We start from the raw sequence: 20,211 nt of genomic DNA on the forward strand, positions 1-20,211 counted from the left end.
TCTACAAAATATTTTCATATATTCTAAGCGCTAGGCTTAAACCGCATGATAAACGCAACATTGGTAGCTCTTCTTCTTCTTAATTGGCGCGATAACCGCTTACGCGATTTTGGCCGAGATTAACAAAGCGCGCCAGTCGTTTCTTTCTCGTGCTAACCGGCGCCAATTGGACACACCAAGTGAAGCCAAGTCCTTCTCCACCTGATCTTTCCAACGCAGAGGAGGCCTTCCTCTTCGAATACTTTCAAAGCCGGAGCGTTTGTATCCATTCGAACGACATGACCCAGCCAACGAAGCCGCCGGATCTTTATTCGCTGCGCTATGTCTATGTCGTCGTAAAGCTCATACAGCTCATCGTTCCATCGTCTACGATATTCGCCGTTGCCAACGTGCAAAGGTCCAAAAATCTTACGCAGAATCTTTCTCTCGAACACTCCAAGCGTCGCTTCATCGGATGTTGTCATCGTCCAAGCTTCTGCGCCATACGTTAGGACGGGCATGATGAGAGTCTTGTAGAGTGTTAATTTTGTTCGTCGAGAGAGGACTTTACTGCTCAATTGCCTACTTAGTCCAAAGTAGCACTTGTTGGCAAGAGAGATTCTACGTTGGATTTCAAGGCTGACATTGTTATCGGTGTTAATGATGGTTCCTAAATACACGAAGTCTTTTACAACCTCAAAATTATAACTGTCAACAGTGACGTGGGTGCCGATACGCGAGTGCGCCGACTGTTTGTTTGAAGACAGGAGGTACTTCGTTTTGTCCTCGTTCACCACCAAACCCATTTGCTTTGCCTCTTTATCCAGTTTGGAGAAGGCAGAACTAACAGCGCGGTTGTTAAGGCCGATGATGTCAACATTGGTAGCTACCAGACAAGTTTTCAAGAGGGAAGATCAACGACTCGTTTCTTCTGACACAGACTGTAGTTAAACATACATGATGCTTTCCATTTCAATTCAACCGGGCAAAAAAGAAAAAAAATTGAAATTTTTTCGAAATTCAATATTTCAAAAAGTGTATTTTTTTTTTTTTATAACTTTTTCCTAATCAAAAGGACATCTCTTTTTGCAAAATAAAAAATGTTTAACTACTTTTTTGCAATTGTTTCTACATGAAATCGCTCGTGTAAGTAATGACGATCATTTTGAACCCAGAATTATTAAAATCGGTTCATTTTTGACTAAGTTATGAGCATTTAAAAAAAATTTCTTATATTAAAAAAATTTTTTTCGGGCGAACAAAAAAATACGTGTCTCATTATTTTGACCAGAGAGCAACATATTTCAGTTACATCGAAATCGAAGAACATGACCCCGGTTGAATTGAAATGGAAAGCATCACATATAAAAATACAGCGACTGCGCAGGCTTGGCCATGTCACCCATATAAATGAAGACGCTAAGGCGAATCTACGAAATGGTATCCCAAAAGGGAAGACAGGAAAAAGGAACATCACATCTCTGTGGGAAGTACCAAGTGCTGCAGGACTTGTCTGCACTCAGGATTTTTTAATGGCACCAGCGAGCGCGAACAGAAAGAAAAATAATTGACGCGTGCACTTCTGCTAGGGTGAGCTCCTCCTATTTGTGGCGTGTGTCTTGATATTGTTCCACAAATACAAGAACCTACAGTTTTAACCCGACTCGGAACTCAAATGGTTTTTTATGAAGAGCTTTTTCATAGCAGAAATACACTCGGAGGTGTGCCTTTGCCTGACGAGGGGCGACCGCTATGGGAAAAAACATTTTCATTATACTGTTTCATGCATGGAGTTTCGAGCCTACGCACTCTCGAATAGTAGTCACGCAACAACCCATTCGGCTGTGGGAGCGTCTCATCAAATGAGCAAAAAAAAATAAAAACATTAATTTTTACGCAAATCTTCAGTTCAAAATTAAATAGAAATTTCTGTTATAGGACAATCAGCTGTTTCGGATCTAACTTCAACCTCATTGAAATCTCATTTCATCACATCCGAAACTAGTTTGTGCGATTTGTAATTTCGATCTCAAAATGAACTCGCAAGATTTCCAGCACATGCCCGCAAGTTGGGTATTTTGTTAAGACCAGACACAACACGATAAAGTTAAAATCAGAAGTGAGTGATATTTGCCATTACCCATGGCAGCTACACAGAAAATCTCATTTCATCGAATTAATGCCATGAAATGTAATTACGTATTGTTGTTGTTATTGCTTGGCTTTTGCCCCACGCATTCAAGCGGTACCAACCAATTTTGATTTTCAATTAATATGCGCCCACATAATAATCACATATCCTTGTAAATATATCAATTTTGAAGGCAACACTGACACTAACGAATTACGCTTGCGTTCAGATTCCTTTTAGCCCTTCCAATCAAGCATACGAGAGTATAGAACTATTGCACTTACACTCTGGTTCCTCTGGCCGCACCCACCCAGCGTATTTATCAAGTGGGAATATTCAGTGAAAGTTGAAGTGCAATGTTGCTGCACAAGTGCGCTAGCGTCAGCAGTTGGCAGAGGGGGTGCCGTAGGACGGAACATAATGACGTTGCCATCATCTGGGTTCGCAGCATAGCCAAATGAAATATAAAAGAAAGCCGTTGGCTTATCCTTCGATGTCACGCTCCACTAGCATCGCCCAATATCATTTATGGTAAAATTTATCTACCAATAATTGCATCCTCTTGATCCGCAATAGTTTTGCACACACACATCCACGTACAGACACAGGCGTACGCATCTACACATACAAGTGCATAGTTCTTCATAGCACACCTACACGCACAACTTACTTATACAAATGTATGTCCGTCTGCCCGCCAGTACGGCTGTACATCCGTCTACCGTTATGTTTGCGTCTGTGCACGTGTGTCTGCCAGTGTCACAAGCTAACACCAGGCCACCCGTGTATGCCTTTGCGTGCATTTACAAGTACAATATAAGAGATGCGAGGAACTTGCTCGATGAAAGACAAGTGGCAAAGGCAAAATGGAAAGGAATAACTGTTTTATGCCAAACGTTTTCACATCGCTACACTTACTTTCAACAATATTCCTCCGTCCGCTTGTTAAAACGTCCAGTAGTCTGGTCATTATCCCGCTAATATTTCTTTTGATACCTTTTCTCATCGCTCTTCCGGCAGACTATGGATTCTACGTGCAAGTATGGCAAATATTAGGGAGGCAAATCACAATATTTCGGGATGCCGGGATCTTATGTTATTTAAGTATCTAAATTCACGGTATTAGTTGACATCAAAGCGAGATAATTTATTAGCTTTTTTCAGGTAAAAGATAAAAAAAGGTTTCGAATAAAATTTTCTTTGAAAAAAGTGGTTGACGTGCAGAAAACCTGGAGCTTAATCTTCACATCTGTGAACGAATCGACAACGAAAGAAAATTCTGCGATACGTCAATCGTATGAGCTAAATAGGATTGTGACACACGAAAGTAAATGTATCATAATTTTTTTTCGACTCACAATAGTTTTAAAGATCTACAATAAGTTGCTTTCAAAGCACATAAACGCAAATTAAGCAGGTAGCAGCAGTAGAGCAAAAACAGCAAATACAGTGCATATTTTTTTGTTTGCTTTTGGCCCCTAGAATGTGAATACTTCAGCCGACGCCAAGACCAAAATGAGGCTAAGACCCATTGCAGACGAAGAGTTCCAACTTCCCCGAGAGTCTCGCGTAACCTTGGCACAATTACGTTCTGGATATTGTAGCAGGTTAAACTCCAACCTATCCAGAATCGACCCCGACATACTAAACATATGTCCGGCATGGGAAGGCACCCCGCACGACACTAACCACCTTTTCACATGCCCCATCAAATTCACTCATCTAACACCCCTCTCCCTCTGGACCCAACCTGTCGAAACAGCAAGCTTCCTGGACCCACCGTTAGATGAGCTAGACGAAGACGACCGGTGATTACACTACACTGACAGGGCATAGTTACTGTTACAACAACAACAACAACCATAACAAGCAGGCTTGCGATAGGGGCGCTCCTGCGTCGACCACGTTAATAGTCTTCGAGTAATAGTGGGGCAATCGGTAGAAGAGCGCTCCTCCCTCTAGATTTTCTTTATTGGTTTTTAAAAAGCATTCGATACACTTCATTATCAGTCAATTTGGGATGTTTTGGCTTGTATGGGTGTTCCATCAAAACTCATTGAGCTTACAGCAACATTACACAGCAACGCATACTATCGCATTTTGTATAAAAAAAGCTGAGTGGACGTACAAAAGTCACAATGGGCATTCGTCAGAGCTGTGTATTATCGCCATTGCTTTTTAATGTTGTTTGCGACGTCGTTATGAATAAGGGTTCCCCTGAAACAAAAGGTATAACTTGGGGATCGCTTGGAAACCTTAATGATTTGCTTATTGTCACACACTTTCGTCGATATGCTCCAGAGATTAGCGCCAGAGCAGCAAAATAAATATTGACAAAACAAAAGTAATGCGTGTCAACACCACCTGCTTGCAGAAATTCCAAATCAACAACATTAGAACTTGAAGAAGTCGACACCTTTTGCTATCTTGATAGTGCAATATCTGCTAACGCTGGTTCAAGTGAAGCCATTGGTAACCACATAAAAAAAGCCAAGTAAGCTTTCGGAGCGCTTAAAACAGTTTGGAACTTTTCCGCAAATCCGCAAGGAAGCCGGCGAAGATTAGACACGAAAGACCGACACTTAACTAGAAGAGGCAATAGCTGGGGCGAAATCAAGATATTGGCGCTTGACAGAACCAATTGAGGAAACTTGTTGTGGCTCTATGCGTGGAACAATAGACTTTAATATTATATATAAGAGTTGAAAATAACTTAAAAAAATTTAGACCAAATAAATACAAAAAATCAAGATTGTAATTCTACTACTGCTACCTGTTTAATATGGCTTAGTTGGTACGTATTTTTTAAGTCACAATAGTTGTAGAGCTGTCAAAATTTATCAGAAAATTTAAATAATAAACAAAATTTACCTTTTTATATGAATTCTGGTGAAAGTGATGGAGAAGAAAAAAAAATGGTGCGCAGTTAGCTTTATAACCGGAGTAACTTTACCAAGCTTATGTACTAACACTTATTTTATAGCAGATCCTAGAAATGATTTATCTCAGCCAAAGGGGCGTTTGACTTCGTGTGGCAGAAGAGTAAGTAAGTAAAGGATCTTTTAAAAGTGACGTCTAGATTTCAGTAGTGAATAATGCCTAGATGGTACCTTTTTTGAACATTTTTTTTTTAATCTGATTAAAAAACTTGAAATTTTGGCGAAAACCTGTTGAATTTTTTTTTTAAGTTTAAAGCTCGAATTTATTAGGTTAGGGAATAAATCCGCAGCGTTTTTACCAAAGACATTTATTTAAACAATAATTATATCAATAAGTTAATCAGTTATATATTCGCCGTTGCTGTTTACAACCTCTCCCACCTCTCGACCAATTTGTTGATGCTGTTTCGCCAAAAATCACCTGGTCTGGTGTCAAAGAAGGGGTTAAATCAGTTTTTAAGGACATCTTTGTTATCCAAGGTAACGACCTTCATACGGTATGACAGAGAGCGGAAAAGATGGTAATCGGTCGGTGCAAAGTCCGGAGAATACGATGGACCTCCCATTCGAGCTCTTAAAGTGCTTTGACGACTTGTGGAACATGGGGCTCGGCGTTGCCGTGAAGGAGTATGCTTTCACCATGTCGATCAGGCCTTTTCAGTCGAATAGCTGAGCAATGTAGAGCTCCTTATTGACCATGGCATTCTTTTCGAGCATTTCTCAGTGCACCATGCCCTCCCAATCGCACCAAACACATATCATGATCTTCTTTGGATGAAGATTCGGCTGTACTCTCGGTTTTGGCGGATCTCCTGGAGCCACACACTGCTTCATATTGATGTACCATTTCTCATCTCCTGTGACGATTCGGTAGCAAAAGTGCGGTTATGACCGCGTGTTACTCGATGACGGCGAGATGCTGAAGTGCAATTTGAAGTCGATTTTCTTTGTTTTTTTCGTTGAGCTCATGAGACACCCAGGTTGTCAATTTTTCGGTAAATCACATTGAATGAAGGTGATTGTGAATCATTTTATGATTGCAGCTCATTTTTACCACCAATTCACCACTGGTTTGGCAACCGTTCTCCTTCAAATGAGATTTGAGGCGTTCCCCATCGAATTCGGGAGGCCTTTCGCTACGGGACGTGTCACCGACGTCAAAGTCGCTAATTTTGGACTTTTCAAACCATTTCCGAGCTATAGACTCGCCTTCCGAGCTTTGACACCTTCTTCATACACGTCGCAAATGTCTCGGGCTGCTTCGTCGACTTTTTGACTTCGATGAAAAGCAAAGAAAAGCAGGTGTCGAAAATGTTGATTTTTTTCCTGGGTATTCCAGGCCGCCGTAGCCGAATGGATGGCGCGTGACAACCATTCAGAATTCAGAGAGAACGTAGGTTCGAAACTCGGTAAAACACCAAAACAAAGAAAAAGTTTTTTCTAAAAGCGGTTGCCCCTCGGCAGGCAATGACAAACTTCCGAGTGTATTTCTTCCATGAAAAAGCTCCTCATACAAAATATCCGCCGTTCGGAGTCGGTCCCTCCATTTGTCCTGTAGGTCCCTCTACGACGCACTCCATAAATAGGAGAAAGAGCTCGGCCAAACACCCAATAAAGGGTGTACGCCCCATTATATATATATTCCATTTCTAAGCCTCAAAACTGATTAAAATTTAATAACTCAAAAATGCAATTAACATAATTTTGTAGAGCAGAAAGAATTCCATCGTTTAAATACTTACCCTTTGCCAAACAGCAAACAAATCGTTGTAAAATAAGAGAAAATATAAAAACGCTATGAACTTATTCCGCAACCCAATATATTATATGTATGGCTTAAATTTTATTTAAAAAATATTAAAATTAAATAAGAATCATATAATTCGCCAAAACTTGTCAATGAGACCCTGTGCATTAGTTATCAAAGGCACTGTACTTGTATATGTACTTTACATGGCATTATTGTATCCCCCAACGGCTCATTCCATCGTCTGCCCTTTTTACAATTTTATAAGACACTCAATGGATACCAACAGTGCAGACTCCGACCTCCCTTCACCTGTACTTGCCCAGCTTCTCCAGCGGCGTATCATAAAGCGCGCACAAGTGCAAGCAAATGCATAGGTGCCATAGTTCATACGACATACATACGAGAATTACGAATGCAAGGATGTGAGAATGCGAGACTGTATGATTCAGCTGCAGACAGATTACAAGTGTCACTGCAACGTTGCTGAAGGACGCTAGGGAAATGCTGATGAAGAAAACTGCAACTGAAACATCTTCATGCACTAAGTGCAAGCTTGTATGTATGTGTATATTCGTACGTATGTATGTGCGTGTTCAAGCAAAACACATTCATAAAATATTATACTAGTACACTTGGCTGCGACTGAAATGAAATATACATATGTATCATACATGTATACACATACATGCATATGCACATATAGAGGCGCACATACGAAGTATGCATGCATTTCCATGCATTTAAGCCAGTACGAGTACTTCTCCATTCGGTTTTCTACATACTCGTACATATACATAAATGTGTGTTTGTGCTAAAGTGTGAGCCATGCTTACACATGAATGTCCAAAGGGGTGATGACGATTACGCTGAAGTGGCGCGTCCGTCCACTAGAGAATACTAGCAACAACAGCTAACAAATTTAATGTATTTACGAGTTTGTAAGACAACAAGTAAGGTGGCTAAATCCTTAGGTTTGCACATCAGTGACCTCGAAAAAATCAAGCTCTTAGACTGTGCAAATCAAATGTCAAAAACTTGAAGCATGCATGCTGTAAGCGTTGCGATTAGAAGCTCTCGAAAATGGTGCTCGTAAATAATCCTCACAAAAAGGATGCACTTCCCAGAAATACTTACGAATGTATGTACAATACATACATATGTTTGCATGAAATTTCCAAAGATACACACATACTAGGTATGTAGCTAGCTGCTACTGATGAGCAGCCCTAAATTTGGAGAAAATGAATCGATCTGAAATACTTTGAGAAAGACGAGAATGGTAAAAGTGTGGTGTGTGTTATAAAACTTGTCGACCATGAAAACTCTGAAATTTTTGGAAAAATTTCAGGGAGTTGTTCATATTAAATCTGCTGTTTGTGCCGCATTTAGATATTTTAATATAGATATTTATTTACTATTCGAATAAAAATAGTCTACTACAATTATTATTTTACCTTAAGTTTTCAGTAATAGCCCGCAAGGTTTTTGGCTGGGTATTACAAAAGTAAACACGGAAAATAGTCACACGCTTAGAAAACCACCAGATAGCATCTGATGTAGACACCTGCTTGAGCCTGAGCCACCTCCCAGGCATGTCAGGAGTCACCTCCTTAATTACGCGGACGAGATCCAGGACGAAACAAACCGAAAATTACTGGATCGGACAGTGTATAGACAGACAATTTACGACATTCATCGGGAGACTCGACACCCGACCCCCAAATGTCGTAATCGCAGTCCAACCACCACCCATTGCAGACGAAGAGCTCCAACTTCCCCGAGAGTCCCGCGTATTCGTGGCACAATTACGTTCTGGATATTGGAGCAGGTTAAACTCCTACCTATCCAGAATCGACCCCGACGTACTAAAGATATGTCTGGCATGTGAAGGCACCCCGCACGACATTAACCAACTTTGCACATGCCCCATCAAACACACTCATCTAACACCCCTCTCCCTCTGGACCCAACCTGTCGAAACAAATAGTTTCCTGGCCCTACGACCGGTGATTACACTAAACTGACAGGGCAAAGTTACTGCTACAACAACAACAACATCCCACAGCAGAGGTCGCGGTCGGCCAAAGAATACTTGTAGAAGCTCTGTAGCTCAAGAGACGGCGCAAAAACAACAGCCCAGAACCGTATACGATGGAAGAGTCTTGTCGAGTCCCTATGCTCACGAGCGGAGTGAATAAGGATAAAAAAATTACGAAAGGAATTCCCTGATTCGAAAACTTAGAAGCATCTTGTAGATTCTCTAACACATCAATATAGATCAAAAAAGAAGATACTGGACTTTAAAAATGTTCCCAAAATATTGGGTTATAGCAAAAATATAAAATTACAATTCTATATAACATGTAGCTAAAAGTCTAAATATAGTACACCCCTGTTTTGGTTGGCTGGAAAGTCCATAAAGTTTATTGAAAATTGTGTTGATACAGCTTTATTTGAAACCTTTTTGCGATCACAATAAACTAAAAAAGTCCAATCTTTAACATACTAGGTGGTTCAATAAGTTTTGCGGTTCAATAAGAGAGGGCTACTTGCTACTAGCCTACATTTTTTTAGTTTTACATATATTGGTCCACTCTTCATATGAACTTATGTGAAGTTTAATTTCAATCTGTCAATTCATTCCTTGTTTACAAGTCATTTACCATGGTGTCGACGTGTCACAGTATTTTCTACAATGGAAAAATTCAAGTATCGTGCAGTGATTGAATTTTTATTTTTGGAAGGTTTAAAGGCAAAGGAAATTTAAAAATGAATCTTGAAAGTATATAATGACTTTTCGCCATCAATTAGTACAGTAGAAAGATGGGTTGCTGAATTTAAACGTGGTCGCACAAGCCTTGAAGACGATCCATGTCGAAGGTGTCCAAAAACAGCAACAGTACCAGAAATCATAGAAGAAATGCAAGACATCGTATTGGAAAATCGTCGAGTGGGTGAAAGATATTTAGTAGAAGAACTCGGCATCTCATTGGGCAGTGTTAGCAATATTTTGACTGAAGAACTGGGTTTCAAAAAGCTGTGTGCACAATGGGTGCCGCATTTGCTAACAATGGAAGAAAAACTCATTCGAATGCGACTTTCTTAGCAACATTTAGAGCGTTTTCGAAAGGATAAATTGGATTTTGTGCGTCGAGTCATCACTATGAATGAGACTTGGGTCTATCATCATGATCCTAAATCAAAACAAGATGCTAAAAAGTGGTGTGAACCTGGTTATTCGGCTACGAAACGAGTTCATGTCCAGAAATCGACCAAGAAGGTGTTAGCATCAGTTTTTTGGGATGCGAAAGGAATTTTGTTTGTGGATTACTTGCAAACTGGTAAACCAACAAATTCTGAATATTACTGTAACATTTTCGACCAGTTGAAGGATAGAATTCGTGAAAAAAGGCTCAGCATGCAAAAGAAAAAAATATTTTTCTTCAGGGCAATGCATTGCGCCAATCAACATTTTGACAATGGCTAAAATCCATTAATTAAAATTCGAATTAGTATAGCATCCCCCGCATTCACCAGACTTGGCTCTTAGCGACTTCCTCCTGTTTGCAGACCTAAAAAATGCAGGCGTAGAGGGCTTTTTTCAGCATATGATGAGTTCATAATAGCTGTGGAAACGTATTTTGCAGTCCTTCCAAATTCTTACTTCAGGGAATTCATAAATTGGAATATTATTGGAACAAGTGTATGCATGTTCAGGGGAATAACCTGAATAATAAAATGTATTTCAAAACATAAAATTGTGTTTTTATCATCGAACCGCAAATGTTATTGAACAACCGACAGTAAACAGCTGTTATAGAAAGGCATTTTAAAATAAAAAGAATAACTAAAAGACATACTAACCAAGCTGTTACGGCTAACGAACGACTAGCTCATGGAATAAATCATGCAATAAATCGTAAGCCAAATAATTAATAACCATTTGATAATGTAATCTCGCCGTTTTAATTAAAATCACTAATTCTTATTTTATCGTTTGACTTAACCATACCAAAAATACTGTCGTTTAGTTCGCGATAAACGACTTCTTAAGGGGACCCGGTGGTCTAGAAAATTTAAAAAATCGAATTTTTGTTTTTTCGATGTTTCGAAAATATAGAATTTTAAGAATTTACTGTGAAATTATCATTCGTAAATTCCCAATATTATAGCTTCTGCAGCCCATTAACTAGGTAGAGAGCGGTTCGCGCGGTTCTGTACCTCAAACTTTAAACTCATTTACCTCGAAACGACTTTTTTCGGCCTGCTATTCAACCGAATCATTTGAAATTTTAATATATTGCTCACAACATCAATAGCTATCGCCCGCACTAGAATCATATTATTATTTCAATTATTTCGTAGTTTTTTTATTAAAAAACTGAAAAAAACCCGATTTTTAGAGTGTCAAATTCAAACCCGCGCCATTTTGTCATTTTTTTTAAATCCTAGTATGAGACATAGCTACAGTCATACTGATTAAGAATTTTTTTGTTTTTTTTTTGTTTCATATAAATAAAACCAAAATGGAAGACACCGACCAGGTAAAATTTTTCGGGAGGGTCAACTTCAGTATACAGTACAAGCTGAAGTTGACCCTGAAGCCAAAATAAGCAAGACTGAGCTAAAATAAAAACGACAGGAGCTTTGTTCTGATAACTTCGAGTTTATTTATTCAAAATAGTATCTGGCCACAATACATAGTCACAAGAGTGGATCGATGAGATGGTACATTATAATGCAATGAGCGGCAGCTTCCCCCTTCGTGATATTCAGAGCGAATTCGACGAATGCGATGCAACAAACGCTTCAAACCGCCAAGATAGAAAATTGCATTGACGGCTGGACCCGTTAGCACAAAATCCTTGTAGACAATTCCCTTGGAATCGTAACAATAAATAAGCATCGACTTGATTTTTGACATCTCCAAACGCAATTTTTTGGGTAGTGGCTCCTCGGGGGCCTTCCACTCGGCACTTTGAGGCTTAGTTTGAGTTTCATGTTGGAAACACCACCGTTCATCGCCAGTTACATGATTGTAAAGGAAGTTCTCGTCTTTTCTCGCCTGTTTAATGAGGTCTTTCGAATGCTGAATTCTGAGCAATTTTTGGTCCTCAGTTAACTTGTGCAGAATGAAACGTGCCACACCTTTCGTAAACCCAAATGATAAGTTAAAATGCGATAAATCGATGTTTTGGAGATATTCAACTCCGATTCCATGAATTTCAATGATTTCGGTTAATTTTTGATAAATTTACGAACAATTTCGATGTAGTTTTCGGTGATTACTGATTTTGGGCGGCCCGTAAGTTCATCGTCATTTATGTCCTCACAACCATCTCTGAAACGTGTAAACCACTCATAAACTCTGGCACGAGATAGACAATCATCGTCATAAATTTTTTTCATCAATTCAAATGTTTCGGTAAACGTTTTACCGATTTAAAAAAAAATTTGAAATAAGCTCTTTGTTCGAAAATCATTTTTGTACCGATGACTCAAACATACTGACACTTTAGACGCAATAACTTCGCTTCCACTCAATCGAATGTCACCAAGCTTTCACTGGAAGTCAGCTAGGAATGTAACTTCAAACACACTAGCTCACTAAAAAGCTGGCGCCATCAAAAATATTCACCTTGTAGAGTAAAACTTAAATATTTTTTACTTGCGCTGCGTTTGCTTGAGTTTACTTATAATTTTATTATCATGTAAGCTTTTAAAATAAAAAAATAAATAAATACTTTTTGACAAAAAAAAAATAGTTTTATGGAATCGATATATGTACTCATCGTACACGTGGAATAATAATGTTTCCGTTCTTCAACTGTTATGTACTTTTCAACAAGTTTTTACATGTAGTTCCGTAAACAAAAAACCAAAATATGATATACAACTTTTTCATTATTTTTCTTTTAATATGTCTTATTGCTAATTAAATTAAGCTACATATTTCCACTATGAAACAATATTTTTTTTCAACACTTTATTAACTCATGCAGTAAAGGGTGAAGAGTACGACTAAAAATCATGTGGCTATGCATATAAACCCGAAAATAAACAACAATCGACTGTCGCATAATATCTCTTTAATTAAAAAAGGCAGTACAAGTGTACTTGATTCACACGCGAGCTTAAAATATCTAAAAATAACCGTAACAAATTCTTGTTTAAATAAATTTATATTTAATAATTATATTCTAAGTGTGAAAAATAATATTAAATCCACTCCAAAGTTTTTTTGACAATACATCAAATCATAGAAGTCCAGTCTGGTGCTCCATTTGCTATTTTTGTGAATGACAAATTAGCTAAAACACCTTCTGAAGTGTAAACCTGTTTGCAGAAAGGAAATTTTGTAAGGGATGAAACTGGTTCAAACTGGGTCATTGAGATGCTACCGATTGTCTTAACTTCGGGTGTTTGGATCAGTCATTGGAAGATGTTGAAAAGGGTATTTTTTTGGCCCTAAAACCCTCCACAAAAACGGATGCTGTTGGTCTTTTAGTTGCTCTTTTCAAACATTGTTCAGCTCTTCCAAGCCCTCAAGTAAATTTTCAATAAGTTGTTAGCTTCTTTAGCCGTCTTTATCGACGACTGGAAAATGAGAGTTGTTACTCCAATTTTTAAAAGTGGTAAAAAAATAATGTCCGTAATTACAGACCAATCTCAAAGTTCTCTTCACTATATAAAGTATTTGACAATATTGTCAAAGAAAATGTATTTTGCAACTAAAATATCATATCACCATACCAGATTGGTTTTATTGCAGGTAGGTCTACAGTTTCCAATTTAGCCCTTTTCACTGAATACTGTATTGCAGCTTTCTCAGTAGGGCAACAAGTCGTTTGTGTTCGTACTGACTTTCCAAGGGATTTGATAAAGTATCGCATACAATTTTAATAGATAAACTTATATTTCTAGGTTTTCACTCAGTTTTTCTAGATTGGCTGCGATCTTACTTATGTAATAGACATGGTGTACTTTATGTTGATGGTACCTCGTCTGCTCCTTTTTCTTCGTTATAGTTGCAGATCCTTCTGTATGCGGATGACTAAAAATACATTCTATTATTTCAAAATCGGCGGATTTACATAAACTGCTAGGTGATGTTAATAGTGACCGGCACTCGAAGCTGTCTGTTAGTTGGCTAAGTGACAGTCCAGAGTATTGCTTATAAGCGCGTGGAAGCATTTTGACGAGAGTAAACGCGAGAAAAGAAACTCAGTAATGGATTTCAAACGTAATAGTGTGATTGCAATGTATTTGGCTGTAAAATCACAACCAGCGATTATTCGTGACCTCTAGCACTTTAAAGTAAATAAAGTTTTTGTTTATCGCACCATTACTCGTAACAATGATACTGGTAGCATCGCGAAACGTCATGGCGGTCACCAAAAGATGGTCCAAAAAGTGAAGAAGCAACTTGAGCGAAATCCCCGACGAAGTGCCAATCAAATGACAAAAGAACTGAAAATATCTAACCGTAGCATCCACCGCATACTAAAAAGCCTTACAAAATCCAAAGGCGCATGATCTCACACCAAAGTAGCAACAAGTCAGACTTGAGAGAGCGAAGGAGTTGCTTAGCTGGGCCGAAAGCAGTCAGTCTCCGAACATTGTGTTTTCTAACGAGAAAATTTTTCAAATTTAGTATTTCGTAAACTCGTAAAACGATAAGGTTTATTTGACCGACCGTTCATACGAGAATTCGAGTCACCGATTGGCCACCAGGAGGCAGCACCCGCCACAGGTAATGGTTTGTAACCGCAGATGGGCGCTCTCCAATCGTTTTCATCGAGCCTGGCGTCAAGGTAAGTGCGAAATATTATCGGGAAAGTATTCTGGAGGTTGCTTTCGTCGTTTCAACAGGAGTCGGCATCGTCTCACAAAACCCGAGTGAACCAAGAATGGCTAAAAAGCAACGTTCCAAACTTCATAACAAAATGATAAAATCGCTCTCAAATTCACCGGGCGCGAATCCGATGGATTGTTCTTTGGACCCTTTTGGAGAGCAAAGTCCGAACTAAAAGATTCACCAGTCTTGAGGCGCGGAAACAAGCCATTGTACGCGAGTGGGCCAAAATACCTGCAAGTCACATTCGGGCAGCTTGCGACTCGTTTCTGGGCCGTCTCAAGGCCATAGTCAAAGCAAAAGGTGGTCAAATCGAGCAAAAGTAAATTGATTCTTAATTTTGTATTATTTTCACACATTTTTTACTGTGAATTGTATAAAGTATAATAAAGGGTTTTTTGTATAAAGTATAAAGAAGGGTTTTTCAATTGGCACGGGTCGATTTTGGCGCCCTGTGGCAGCCACTTTGTTTTGGTGACATCTGTCAAATCTTTTGTTTATTATTCAGTTGTTTATGCCAAATCATCATGGCAAGTTACACGATTGAACAGCACGTTCAAATGATAAAACTTTATTATCAAAATGAGTGTTCATTAACGCAAACGTTGCGCGCATTGCACCCATTTTTCGGTAGACGTGGTGGCCCTTCCAATTTCTTATGGCCCATATTGAACCATATGGACCTAGACGACATGTGGTTCCAGCAGGACGGCGCTACGTGCCACACAGCAAACGCCATTTTATTCCATTTTAACATCTACCCGCCCTTATTGAAAAACCCTTTATCTTAAAAATATTGTGTGGAAATTTGAAGTGAATCCGACGAAGGGTTAACGGGCGCAAACTTTAAATGCGTTTTTCTCAAAACTATGTTTTTTGAATTGGTGATCACGATAACTTGAAAACCGCTTGGTTGTTTTCAATAAAATTTATATTATTCAATGCAAAACCTAAAAAACTCGCGCCTGATCGAAATTTTTTTTTTTTGACAAATTTTGATTTTTTTAAACAATTAATTGTCGGCTTTTTCTTGTGATGATCACCGCAAGGTACATCTGAAGAAACGGGCCCAACACAAATAGAGATAACTTTTACAATTATTAATTTTTTTTTAAGTTTTTCTAAAGTCAAGTCGAAGCATGATGTATTAATGCTATGTTTTTATTTTTGTAAAATAAAGCAATTGACTAGTAAAAAAAATTATTGAAAATCGTCATTTTTTCGGGCCTCTGACTGCCCCTAACCCCGTAATAAAAATCCGTTCTATTTGAATAGATGCCTGCAATGCTCTTGTTGCTCCCTTTCTTCATTCATTCTTCATTATCTAAACTATGTTTTTCTGTTCCATTGAACTATCTATTACATTTTCACTTTTTAATAACGGTATTTATGTAGTGCTTATAAATATTTAGTGAGTAAGAAAAATTGTAATTTAATTTAATTTTAAAAATTATTTTTTTTTTTTGTTAAATATACTTTTCTAGTACCTAAATAGTCAGTAAAAACAATTGTTTTTTGATTTCTGAAATTAAAAAAAAAAATAAATAAAATTAGTCAAGACCAACAGACCTTATTCACGGATGAAGCTTTTCGTCGGATATGGTCCTCTGTCTTTCAGTATATTGGTACATGTAATCACAGTACCATTAGGGCATCGTCGAGGGCACAATTAGAGAAACTAATCACAGAAAAGGAATCATTTGGTGCTTACAAAACATCGTATGATGGGCCATCCACCTTACAATCCTGATTTTGCAGCCAATGATTCCTTCGTATTCACGGAGATCAGAAATAAAAAGCGAGGCCAATCTTCTTCGATGCCTGAAGTAGCGGTGGACGTTGGACTTATCGCGTGTTTTAGACTTATCGCAGCCGAGTTGAGAAAAATGTTTCGAATATTAGTTCTTGCAAAAGTGCCCAAAAGTATTGGCCTTAGTGGCTATTATTTTGAGTATTCAGTAAATATTTTTGGATATAAATATTTCTGTTTACTTGTCTATCGTAAAACTTAACAATAAATATAGTTTAATGTTATTGAACAAATATTGCATATTTTCTTTTGTAATTTATCTACAAACAATGCAATCTAAAATCGTTATCTCCTATGAAAGTGGAATTCGTAACTTTGCTTTTTTTAAATTCATTTCCTTTCATTCCATTATTTACTTTGCAATTTCACTGCGCCATTGAATGTTTTATTTTAGCTTAAGCGCTTCGGGCATCTCCACCAAGGGTATTTTAGCCCTTAGGGGTAATTACATGAAAAAAGGTGAAATGAGCTCGGAGCGTGTCTACCCGATTGCTAGAAGATATTTCTTTTAATCCACAGGATGCCATACGATCACGCACATAAATATTTCCGCACTGTCAGTGACTCAAGCTTTACTATGTATGTATTTAAGTAGTGTGTTCGTATTTCTAAGACAAAATCTAGAGTGGTATTAGTAGAAATGCACTGCATTGCACTGCACTTTAAATTGTGCTCGATAAATACAGCAGATAAAACAGTGAGAGGAGACCTGCCCAAAAGCTAGCGTCAGTGCATCAGCTGAGATGCTTAAAGATTGGAACGAGCTCGCACATATACAGAAATATCAATTTATGGTTAGCTTACATATACATATTTACATATACATTCTCGTATATCCGTGTGTGTATGCTTGAAAATCAACATCCCTCCGCTAAAATCCAGCTCAAGTTCGTAAATGTATAATCAAGTGTATATGTTTGTGTCTGTAAGTGGTATATGTATTTGTGCTCGAACGAAAACTACAAGTCGTTGAATTCATTGAGAAAAATAAAGTCTTGAATTGGTGGCGTAGCAGGGAAGCTGTACAAGTAAAGCAGAGTAGTGAGCGGGGTGGTCTCCTCCCTCCACACTTCCCCCTACTCTAAGCGCTTATAAACCCAACTCATGTTCTATGTACATCTGCATGTTTGTATATGTGCAAGTACCGTTTGCCCTCTATAAACGGCACTTATGCATATTTGAACAAATTAAGTTGGCTTATCGATAAATAAATTAATAAATAAATAATCATCGATAAAGAAACAATCCAGTTTATTTTTTGGCTATTAAAATGAATAAGAAATACATTTTATCCAAAAAGGCAAATCTTCGAAATACTTAAAGTTAGAACCACGACTTCAGTTGTCTCAGTCCAGAATAAAATACTGAGTCACCCTAAAGAAAGATCCAACAAAAAGCTGAACGACGTCTGAAATCGAGTATCTTTGTGCTTGACATATCGGCAGTTGGTTCTGGTATCAATCCCAGCTGGGGGCGTACGAGCGTTGTTTGAAAAGTCCGTGCAAAGTTAGAGAGATGGCACTACTCGCGCGTATTGAGGTTATGTTTAGTTATTACAATCTCTTGGAAGAACACACACCAAGTTTCAGCCAGATCGGGCAATTTTTTTATGTTTAGTATTCGTTTGAATCGAAGAGGTTGAATGATTCTCCTTTTCCGTCCCGCACCAACTTACGCTTCAGTAGGCGTGGTAGCAAAACTAATGGATATCCTACTAGTTTCACATTCCTCTACTCTGCAGATTTGGCTCCCGCGGATCCGACCAATTACTATTTGTTTCCTTCAAGATATAGTTGGCGGAAAAAAAAAATTATCCAAACGAGAAGGTGATTGCAGAAACGAATGGTATTTTTCAGCCTTGGACAAACTAGAACAGGAGACTATATGGAAAAATAAAAAAAAATTACCCCAAGCAATTAAGTAGTTTTTCTTTATGCACGACTTTTCAAATAATGCTCGTAAAACATCAAAATGCAAAAAACAAAAAAACATTTATATTTGCAGTTGTTTTCACGCCAATTTGTGCTATGCGTCTGTATGTTGTCCTTGTGCATGATAGTGACCTAAAACCTTACCTCCGAAAAAATGCTACTTAAGTCGGCCACCGTAGCTGAATGGTTTTTGGGTTAAATAATACATTTTAGAAAAAAGTGTTTTTCAATAGCCTTTGAAAAGGAGAAAGCTGCGAGTGCATTTCTTCTGTGTCGGTGCAGAACTGTGGGTCCATCCATTTGTAAGACAATTTAAACACGCACAGCATAAATTCCAGGAGAAATTTTGCCAAATACCGAAAAAGGATGTAGAGCATTAGCCAAGTAGCAATCATATTGGATGGCCCATGTAGACTGGAAATTTTGAAAATTCAACGCGATTCTTGCATACGATTTGACGCCATGTCGTTGGATTTTTCCAAAGAATAGATCTACTAAACCTTAATTTAGTGAACACTACTAAAAATTTTCAACGAAAATTTTGCGAATGGACATTTAGCAGATGTTTGTCTCAATATACCATATAATATTATAATTCTTATAATAACTCCACGATAGCTGACATCAATCGCACACCCTAAATTATGACTTGCGAAAACCTATCATACCAATACCAAATACAAGCCTGAAGAATAAAAAATAAATAAATAATTGGCGTTTTCACTTTTGTTAGGTGTTTGGCCGAGCTTCTCCTCATATTTGTGGCGTACGCCTTGATGATGTTACACAAATGGAGGTACCTACAGTTCTAAGCCGACTTCGAACGGCAGATATATTTTTTTATGAGGAGCTTTTTCATGGCAGAAAACTCATTGAAATACTGGTTTGCCAATGCCTACCGAGGGGCGACCACTACTAGAAAAAAGTTTTTCTATCATTTTGCTATTTCACGCATGGAGATTCGAGCCTACGCACTCCCAAATGATAGTCCCGCACGAACCTAAATTAAATTTTTCGTACTATCCCATTACCAAATGCAAGCCCGAAGAACTTTGTAGTAAGAACTAAATGGAGCAACACGGGAAGAGAAATCATTGAAATAGAACTTACAATAGGCGGTGCCACTGCTTACACTAATTTAGTGAACTCAAGTTCAGTTTAAAGGCACCTTACTGTATGTGCTTATCTAGTATGTAATTGTATATACTCCTCTCCCAGTCCAGCACACTTCAGCCAAGGTCTCCTACACCAAAACACTTTCACTTGTACTCACCCGTTGGTTGTTGTGTATTCACCGATGAGTTTCGTGGCTTCACTTTGGAACACATGGAGAACATCTTTGGCAGCTTTACTGTCTACTTCAGGCGTTTCGTATATTGTTGTCGCTAGTCGCTCGTTTAACGAAAATACTGTAGTCGCTCACTTTAAAATATTTTCAGCTTAGTAAATGGCACATTTTATTTAATTGTTGATAATTTTTAGTTTTCGAGCGAAATTCTTTAAAAAGTTGTCGTCTTCAATTAAAAATTAGTAGTTTCTGTGAATATAATTTTTATATTAATTTATATTTTTTTGTTTTTGTGTACAAATGATGTCACTATTTGAAAAGCATCGATAATAACCACGACGACAAACTGTCTGCGGGTGATAGGGGGCGTTAATATGTATTGCAAAAAAAAAATTGTGATTTTTCAATGACCAACTCCGTTTTTTTTCTGTTTGTGATCGTCGGATGCGGAAGTTAAAGTACCCCACACCCGAGTCAATAACTGATACTGTTAATTAAGCACTGGTTTATCACAAAAATGTGAAGAAT

General features: G+C 38.1%; 1 protein-coding gene across 1 annotated transcript in view; it reads right to left on the bottom strand.

Annotated features, from left to right (window-relative positions):
- Positions 1 to 19,903, bottom strand: part of LOC129253203 (uncharacterized) — a 35,064-nt gene extending 15,161 nt beyond the window's left edge. The window contains exon 1 of the mRNA XM_054891483.1: positions 19,669 to 19,903. Coding sequence (XP_054747458.1) covers positions 19,669 to 19,732 — 64 coding nt within the window. The 5' untranslated portion in view covers positions 19,733 to 19,903. The remainder of the gene's footprint in view (positions 1 to 19,668) is intronic.
- Positions 19,904 to 20,211: the final 308 nt, after the last annotated feature.

The sequence above is a fragment of the Anastrepha obliqua genome, chromosome 1, assembly GCF_027943255.1.
Source record: "Anastrepha obliqua isolate idAnaObli1 chromosome 1, idAnaObli1_1.0, whole genome shotgun sequence".
Taxonomy (NCBI): Eukaryota; Metazoa; Arthropoda; class Insecta; order Diptera; family Tephritidae; genus Anastrepha; species Anastrepha obliqua.